This window comes from Stegastes partitus, unplaced genomic scaffold (assembly GCF_000690725.1).
Source record: "Stegastes partitus isolate 25-593 unplaced genomic scaffold, Stegastes_partitus-1.0.2 Scaffold1349, whole genome shotgun sequence".
Classification (NCBI taxonomy): domain Eukaryota; kingdom Metazoa; phylum Chordata; class Actinopteri; family Pomacentridae; genus Stegastes; species Stegastes partitus.
Genome location: NW_007579080.1, coordinates 159,320 through 168,741, shown reverse-complemented (window position 1 = coordinate 168,741; position 9,422 = coordinate 159,320). Strand labels below are relative to the sequence as shown.

At 39.9% G+C, this 9,422-nt stretch overlaps 1 protein-coding gene across 1 annotated transcript; it reads left to right on the top strand.

Moving 5' to 3' along the window:
* The first annotated feature begins 323 nt into the window (after positions 1–323).
* On the top strand, positions 324–6,031 carry LOC103369921 (cholecystokinin-like). Its single transcript, XM_008298773.1, has 4 exons — positions 324–392; positions 2,507–2,586; positions 2,874–3,048; positions 3,658–6,031. The coding sequence occupies exons 2-4, from the start codon at positions 2,509–2,511 to the stop codon at positions 3,795–3,797; spliced, it is 393 nt and encodes a 130-aa protein (XP_008296995.1). The 5' UTR covers positions 324–392; positions 2,507–2,508; the 3' UTR covers positions 3,798–6,031.
* Positions 6,032–9,422: the final 3,391 nt, after the last annotated feature.

Below are 9,422 nucleotides of genomic sequence, written 5' to 3'. Positions count from 1 at the left end.
TTCTCTTCACTGGAAACCACAGAAGTACACCACCAACCCCGTGTGTGTGTGTGTGTGTGTGTGTTCCTGACACAGGTGAGTGAGGAGGAGGCGACACCATTAAAGCTGCCACCTTTATCCTGACACTTGCTCATGGAATTTGGTGTGTGCGCACGCTGGCGTTGATTTGTGCGTTTTCCTGCATGTGTGCACGTTTGCGTCTTCAGTGGCGTCACCACCGTAGGTTTCTGCGCCAGCAACAAGCTCCTCCCACAAACCCAGGCTCCTCCTCCTTCATCTCTGCCACTATAAAATATGGTCTCCCCTCTCTCTCACTCACTCACAGCCTGAACACTGGAGGAAAGCTCAACATCTTCAGATCATCCTCTCCCTGTCCACACCAACAACTGCAGGTAAGAATAAAGAAAAAAAAAATCACTCTGCAGATTGTGTCCTTACTTTTTGTCAGTTTTTTTGTTGCTGATGGCCAGTTGAACAGTGGTTAAAAAAAAATTCTTAGAGGAAAACTTAGACAAGGTGATAGATTGTTGAGGGACTTTTTTTATTATTAGTTATTCATTTGACTTGTCCCCGTAATTTTAATAGGAACAATCCTGAAATTGCGTATTTTATCTGAGAAGTTGAGTAAAAGGGCTGGAATTTTGGTTCAGTAAGCGGGGATTTATGGGAAAAATAACTTGATAAATGACAAAATATTAAAATTAGTCTCATCTTTACCTACAAAATCTGGTATATTTTATTTCTTGAATATGCAAATCATCACATAATGAAAATTGAATTTTTTGTTTTGCTGTTAGTTTCCAAAATGCAAAATTCTTCCTTTGTGTATTGTGTTTTCTTTGATAAGTTGTTATTTCTATGCATATCATGTGGTTATTATTGTGATTATGATAAGACAGGCTGTACTCAAAAATCTAAAGTAGGAGAGAAATTCCCATTAAGTCTTCCAAAGAGCTCAGCATGAAGGAGTTTAAAATCTTTTTCTCCTATATTTTCTCTATTCTTTGTTTTTTTTTCCGTAGAGGAGAGGAAAAAAGAGAATACAGGGTTTTCACACACATTACATTAGCATCATTACCAGCCGATTGAATAATGAATGACAGACAATGACCAGCTGCTAACAGGAATTATATTAGCATCAACAGAATGGTCATTTACACCACCACTGTGTCAATTTAAACAAAATTATTCACTGTTGTATCGAGTTACAGCGATAAAATTAGACAAATATAAACAGGAACGGTTTTATTTTAATATTCTCTACTGTACTGAAGCTCTGGACTCGCAGCAACAGTGTCGTCCAGGCTGCTGAGGGATGAACACATCAGTAGGATAAGAATATTTGTTGAAACACTCACTTCATCAAAAGGTCTTAACAAGGATGCTGTTTGATAATAATGTAGCTACTGTGGGTGTACTTTCCTGTGCATAAGTGCTGCCATGATACCATTTCTTGACTTGACAAAGAAACAAAGAAGCAAAGGAAAGAGAGAAAAAAAAACAAAGAGCAAGTGAGAAAAGACCCTGGAAAATAGTGAACAAACATCTCCGCTCAGAGAGAGAATAAGAGGTTTACGGAGAGCAAACACTCAGGCAGACGGACAGTGAGGGTTTTGATTGATTGAAGATTGAAAGTCTCAGAGCAACTGGCATTGTTTGTTTTATTTAATTGAATGTTTTCCCCTGAAGGAATAATTTGGCAGGAGGCATCATTCATCAACAGCTAATATGCTGCTTATTTAGGCTCCATGACACATGCAGGACTAGAAAATGAGCAAATCTGACTAATGTAATGTAAAAAACAGCTTCTTAAAATAGTTTTTCCACAAGCACACTGCTTTTTTTTTCTTCAAAACTGTGATTTAGATCAAATATAGATATAAAGTCAAACATACAAATAATGTTCAAAGCAAATAAATGCTGTGACAAATATGAAAAGATGAGTTAAATGTATTATTTTTCAATATATTTGTCTATTTAAAAATCAGTTTTAAGCCCTTTGTGTGAGTAAATCAATTCAACAATCAGTGGGAATGCAATGTTGCTAAGAAAGACTCTCACGTGAACCCTCTTCAAAAAAATCCAGCACAGTTAGGCTGCAGAGATAATTGCCGTCTTGTCTTTGGGATCCTACCGATGCTGACAGTGTGCATTCATCACAACTACGCCACGAACCAAGCGTGCTCGCGTACGTGCACGTTAAATACTAAATTGTTGTGTCACTCTGTGGCAGAGCGAGCGGAGTGCGTAAGAGGAGACAAAGTGATGTTTGCCGTAGGTTCCAACAGAACCATCAAAGGTTAATCTCTTCCTCCACTGCTGCGCTTCAGTGACTGTAAAGTGATTTATTGCTGCTTTCGGCAAAAACTCACAATACCTCTGATTTTTTTTTTTCCCCCTCAGAAGAGAGATAGAGAAAGAGAACAGAGACAAGTCATTAAACAGGAACATGACCACATAAGATATAGTGGATATTGTTTTAACTTGTTTTTCTCTCTGTGTCCAGTCATGAATGTAGGTATCTGTGTGTGTGTCATCCTGGCTGCTTTGTCCAGTGGTTCCCTGAGTCTGCCTTCACAGTCCGTGGTAAGACACATGCATATGATAGATGATGTTCTGTGAATGTGGCATAAAAGACAAATGAACTTGAGAAACTTCTTCAGAAACACACCATCATCACATAGTATGCTTTACAGTATGGGGAAGTGGCATTGACCCTGCTCATACTCACTGTACTGACTAAAATGCTTCCTAAAGATGTATTTTTTCATTTAAACTACCTCTATATACTTCATTAAAACCTTATATACCATGCATGTCTTTTAATATCATTTTGGTTCCATGACTGTCTTGCCTTCCTCATCCTCCCACAGAGAGCTGAGAGTTTGGCTCTGGTGACAGACAGCGTTCATCCCTCCTCGCCCGTCCACTCCCGCCAGGCCCGCTCAGCTCCAGCGCCCCCCTCAGGGCAGTTCGCCAGCTACAGCCAGGACGCAGACACTTCCAACAGCCTGAGCCAGCTCCTGGCCAGACTCATCTCCAGGAAAGGTGAGCGGTCGCATATGCATGACTGCTGATGCAGGACGGAGAGCAGACGTGGACAGAAAGAGCAGCTGTGGCGAACGTCTTCCCCTTTAGTCATGTTATCTCATTACACACAGCTCATTCCTCTGCTCTTATTTCGCTCCTGGTCTTGTTTTTTCTCTCTTCCTGACATCCATCCTTCTGCAGTCTGCTGTTATTCATGCTGGGCTCCAAGTCCCACCATCTGGCATTTCCCACCTCCCTCTAGCTTCCTCGCTCCTCTTTCTATTTTTCCATACCTCCCCCCTTGTTCCCTCTCCTTGTCTCTTCCATTTGTGTTTCCTCCACCAAGCCTGCCCCCTCCACCGTTTATTTTCCCTGCTTCACTCTCTGCTCCCTCTGTCACTGTGGATCTCTGTTCCTCTTTCGAGTCAACACTGTGTGACTTGGAGACCTGCTGAGCTCACTGGTCTTACAGGACACACAAAGACGGAAATAGAAACAGAGCAAGTCAGCAAGAGTGACTGTCTTGTTTGGAATTTGTACATTATTCTAACACAACCAGTACAGGACGAATGTTGTGCGTCTTCGCAAGCTTCCCTCATCGCATCTTTCTGTCTCTGTCTCCTCCAGGCTCTCCCTACCAGAGCAGATCCTCCCTCAGCAGCAGAGCCAGCGGTTTGGCCCCCAGCCACAGGATAAAGGACAGAGATTACATCGGCTGGATGGACTTTGGAAGACGTAGTGCCGAGGAGTACGAATACTCCTCCTAAAGGCTTGAGTTGCTTTCTTCGAACCCCCGAGTTACAACCCCCCCTGAGTAAAAGCCTACAAAAATATAAAGCCCTTTTCACACTGCACCTGCTGTAACCCAGGACTGACTGATGAGTTTAGCATCATATCCTAAGCAGAGACAAGAATTATTTTATAATGCAAATTCCAAATGTCAATGCTGAACTTAAATGTAAAAGACGAGGCAGACAAAATGCTACATTTCTGTAACTGTCAAGAAATCTTATGACCAAAACCAACAATGTGCTTGTCCATTCTCTCTGTACTTTCTGACTTAACATCTGTCTGTAATTAGGGCGAAGGACATCCATCATTAAAAATGGGTAAAAAAAACAAAACATTACTCAATCAGTAGTGAATGTATTTGACACATTTCTAGTGGTGGATAAGTACAGATTTAGTGCTGTTGTGTTTTTATAGGGTGGTAAGATGGTGTCATTGATTAAAAATAAACGTCAGTTGTGATGAAGGGACCCTGGTGCTCTTCGGCACAAATGAATGAGCTATCAGACGTTGGACAGCAGATACTTGTTAGTAGGACTGATTCAGTCATTGTTGGTTTTTCTTGGGATTTGTGACAATGAGAAAAATAAAGTAGCTCTTACTGGTGTTGACAGATTAACAGACTGCTACAACACTGATAAATGCCATGTTTTACACTGGATCTAAGTCCAACAGCGTGTCTGCATTTAAAAGGTGAAAGAACTGACTGTAAAGCCAAAAGAATCTCCCAAAGCTGTTCCTTTCAATATAATTTTATAGTCAGAAAAAAGTGGTGTCTTAGAACTTAGACTTATGTAACTCAAAGTTGTATTAAAATGTCTCATTTTACTGACAATTTAGAATGTATCTGGGGCCTTTATTGGACCTTTATGAGCCACTAAGGTGTCTTTGACAAATTGGACCAAAAGATTTGAGTTGATTGGTATCATAATGTACTCAGTTAACTACAGCCCAGAGACTCAGTTCACTTCTACTTCACACAAGTACACAATTAAAAAGGGTTCTTTTTATATTTCACCATAAGCAGCTAAAGAAAACAGCTTGATATCATATAAAAAAATAAACAAACAATAACAAAAAACAGCACAGAGTCAGTACCCACACATCTGAACTGGATGAAAAGGGGCTGAAAAGGCAGCAGCTTCTCAGCCTCAGTCCTGCCTGCTGACGGTAACCCTGGGCTAAAACTGGGCAGTGTGAAAAGCACAAAATGCATTTTAGAAAGCAGGAGGTGTTGTCTATATGAGATGCTTGAGAATCTCCCTGTTATTGCATTATGGACTGCAGACACTTTAAAATCAGGATTACAAATGTTGTGGATATTAGCTCTACAGATTAGATATTTTATATCATCAGTCCTTCTGGGGGACTGTTATGTCTGTATGCGCTCTGAAAGGTTGAGTGTCTGTAATAAACAATAATATGTTTCTGCCACCTTTCAGACTCAACACAAGTCCAGATAATTGCATTGTATTTATTAGTGGGAAGATCCCAAGTCTGTCATGTAGCTGCTGCCTGAGGCCAGTATGGAGGAGATTCAGCACTGGAGCAGAGAAACACTGTCTTTACATGAGCGTTGGGTGTAATTCACCAAGGCTTCCATCATTACACGTAAGCCAAGATATTGTCATTAGTGTTGATTGTGAACAAAACTCAGGCTTTCCTGGGATTAGCATTGGGACTAATGAGCTGATTTCCTGAATAGAAAACATTTTAAACCAGACATAAATCTTACAGCTAATCCTGCTTTGACACATCTTATTTTACAGCCAAATTAAACAGAATTAATGCCAACCATCTGTGTTAGTCCTGAGCAATTAAAGCTAAAGAGAGTACTGTGGACCTCAATTATGATATTAATATTACATTACTAGATTACACAGAATGCCTCCAGGTGAATTAACAAAGTAATAAATGTCAAGGAGAAGAAAAAATGACAAATTCTCTGCCACACTGCTGAACATAAACCAGAATACTCCCAGTTGTAAATAAAAATCAAGCTTTTAGTTTGGAAATAAAAAAATTGGTCTCCAAATACATATTGATTTGATGTAAATTTGTCTGTAAAACTGATATAAAGCAATATAAATGTGTATGATTTTTGATGAGAGGGAAGGTTTCTGTTGAGTCTTATTGTTAAACGTGCAGGATCTGAGGCAGGTCTGGATTCATTGATCTATCTATGCTGGGAAAGAATAAAACACGATGTTGACTTGTGAAGAAAACTTATTTGCCTTTTCAGACACACATACTGCACATATTTAACACACAGTCACTTAAAGGTGACTCTGCCAATCAAGATTATGAAAGACCCCCTCTGGTGAAAATCCTAACCTTATTAACATGTTCACATGGTGCTTTCTTTTTTATATGATAGAAGATACATCATGAGACAAATAAGCAGTCAATGCCATGGTGGAGCATTTTCACCTTAAACTGCAGTGTGCCAGTAACAGTCAAAAAAATTTGGACTTCCTTTCATATGTAACAAACCAAAGAAAACCCTACAATCAACTTATGAGATGAGAATTTCTGTGTCATTATTCTTTTTTAGAATCAGTTTCTGTACATGTGTGGATGAATCACTCCAGTGTTGTAGCTTGTCAATGAGTGGAATAGTTTTGAGTTGTGTGGTCAGAAAAAAGAGGGGCAGGGACTTCATACATCTTCACATAGATGAATCAACGTTATAGTAACTAAATATGTAACTTTGATACAGAAGAGATGAGTTTTAAGGCTTTAATCAGTGACCAACCAAAGTGGGACTTTTAAAAGCTGTCCCTTTGTCCATTAAGTGTCTATTAAGGCTCGGACAGCAACCCTTTTGTCCTCTTTGGCTGTTCTGCCCTTTTGGACAAATGAAAAAGTAAAAAGCTTTTTGCAATTTTGGTTCCATAATCATGAGCAGCTAAAGTGTCTGTGAAGATTCTCAGTCATCCAGGTCATGGTTATTCTGGTGGATTAATCGTACCTCTTTGTTGCAGGGGGAGCACTAACGACTCGCATAACGAGGGGGAGGAGTAACAACCCCCACCTGAAACCGAACCTCAGGTGTTAATGGCTCCTTAGGTTATAAGTATCTGGTTCTCCCAACTAGTCAGTCAGAACTGATGAAGCCTCTTGGATGAGAGGTGAAACATCTTCAACGAACTCAAGCAAGTCCAGTTGTTACGATTAATCTACCTGAGTAGCTAAAGTCAAACCAAAGTCCCTTAAACTTTTACTATTTTTTCATAGGCATGTCTCTGTGGGGCACAGAGGTGGGCCGGCCCAAAGCTGCAAACAATGATTAACAACAAATATAATCAATGTAGTGTGAATGTAAAAGTCCACATTTGCGGGCCGCTGCTTTAGCTCACCTGGTTGAGCTGGCGAACCAGGCATAGATGCTATAGTCTCCGATGCAGTGACCATGGGTTCGAATTCCGCTCATGGCCCTTTGCTGCGACCCCTTCCCCCATTCTCCTCTCTCCTCCCCCGCTTTCCTGTCTCTCTTTCAACTGTCCTATCCAATAAAAGGCAAAAAGGCTGAAAAAAAAAACTTCAAAAAAAAAAAAGTCCACATTTGCTTCTGAAGAATGCTCAACTTGTGAAGTCTGCACTATAACACCCAGTAGGTTGACATTAAATCATGACTGTTTATTAGGAACAGTCCTATAATCTGCCCTATAACCTTTCTGTTTCCATTGTGGCATAGGATCCAGTGGCTTCAACCACAACATTAACTGTGGATCTATGAGCACACAGGAAACACAACAATGATGAGTGTACTATGTTAGCATGAATGTTACACTGTAGTCTGAAGATGGCGATGTTGTGCTACTGCACGAGGACATCAAGAAATTGTGTTTGTTGTTCTGTCTGAATTTAGCCAGTCAGCATTCATCTTGTCTGAGTTTAACCAATCAGTGGGAACTTTTTATTATAAATCAAGTACTGTAACATTTACATTCTAGAAGTATAAGAAATTAAAAAGAAACTGACAAGGGAATCAAAATAGCAGTAATTAGATATAAACATCTTACGACACAAGATTAAAAGCTGAATTATTACCAGAATGCATTTATGAAGCAAATGTGGACAAAATAAGGTAGCAGGCTGCAGTTTCATTAAAGGCTAGAACGCAGACCTTAACAGATGAATGTAGCCGTTAATTTGAAAAGTAAAGCACATTAGTGTGCATTAAACTTCTTTCTAAAGGCCAGCAGGGGGCGACTCCTCTATTTGCCAAAAGAAGTCAGATTGTATAGAAGTCTATGTGTAAATGACTCTACTTCTCACTTCATTACTTGACTCTGTAAACATTTTTCTAATAAGGTCAGGGCCTGAATTGCTACTTTCAAATCATTTTTAATACAGCACAGTCTTACTATGGTCCAGTTTGGAGAAATCTTGACATAGTGTGGTATGTTTTATGGTGGGCCTACCTTGTAATTGACAGCTTGCTACCAGGATCCACTGCGGCTCATTAAATCAGGTTTAAAAAGACATTCTGTGGGTTAGAGCGACAGCCAATCATCTGTAAACGTCCCTGAAGTGTCAATATTATCAGACAGGTTTACAGGCAGTAGATTTACCGTTCTCTCGAGCTCCACTACACAAACAGACACCACACAAACATACTGTGCATATACAATAAACAAAAGAGCACACAGTTATTAGTTTTTGGTACTGAATGTGCACCAGTTTGGGGGAAAAAATCCATTCAAAACTATGTACATTGTTACGTTTATAAAATGTCCACCGCACACAAGCCAAGGTCTTTCTGTAATTGTTTCTCACACAAAAAGACAAAGCACAATATATAACTGAAAGAATGATATTAATATACAGCGGTCCTCCTGTCTGTCTGTAACTCAAGCTCTTATACAAGAGCTCAAGACGTGCCTATTTATTCTGCTGCTTCTACTGCACACCAACAGAGAACAGTTACAAATACACACTGTGTCACCCCTGACTGTTCTAGTTTAGGATGACAGAAAGTGAGGAACAAGCAGATGGACAACTTAATACATTTAATTAAGAACAGCGAGTGAAATATGCTGCAATTAGCCCATCAGTATTGTTTGAATCACCATTATGCCTCAACTGGCTTACAGCTAATCCATTGTGTTAATGCATTGTCAACAGTCGTTCAGTAAGTTGAAATAGTGGCATGATGAGTAATGTACAGTGTTGATATATATATAATATATGCACACAAATACTGTTTTCTGTTTGTGTGCCATCAGAAGGTTTTGGCGTCTGACAAGAACAAGAGTTTAAAAGATCCCAACAATTTGTTTACTTGGATGATTACTATACTTGGCTCTTTACTGCACCCATATGGACACAGAGAGAAGTACACATCAGTTGGACATACAATTTAAAAGAAATGTGCAAACCCATCCATTATCTATACACCACTTCATCCTCACTAGGGTTGTGGAGGGCTGGATCCTATCCCAGCCTACTTAGGGCGAAAGCAGGGGACACCCTGGACAGGTCACCAGTCTATCACAGGGCTACACCAAGCACACTCACATTCACACCTGTGGACAATTTAGAATCACCAATTGACCTCAACATGTTTTTGGACTGTGTGGGAGGAAGCCAGAGAACCC

Excerpts from the sequence above, each read along its gene's own strand:
- LOC103369921 (XM_008298773.1), top strand. The coding sequence starts at position 2,509 with ATGAATGTAGGTATCTGTGTGTGTGTCATCCTGGCTGCTTTGTCCAGT. Across the intron at positions 2,587-2,873 it reads GTCTGCCTTCACAGTCCGTG|AGAGCTGAGAGTTTGGCTCT; the intron begins GTAAGACACATG and ends ATCCTCCCACAG. Across the intron at positions 3,049-3,657 it reads CAGACTCATCTCCAGGAAAG|GCTCTCCCTACCAGAGCAGA; the intron begins GTGAGCGGTCGC and ends TGTCTCCTCCAG.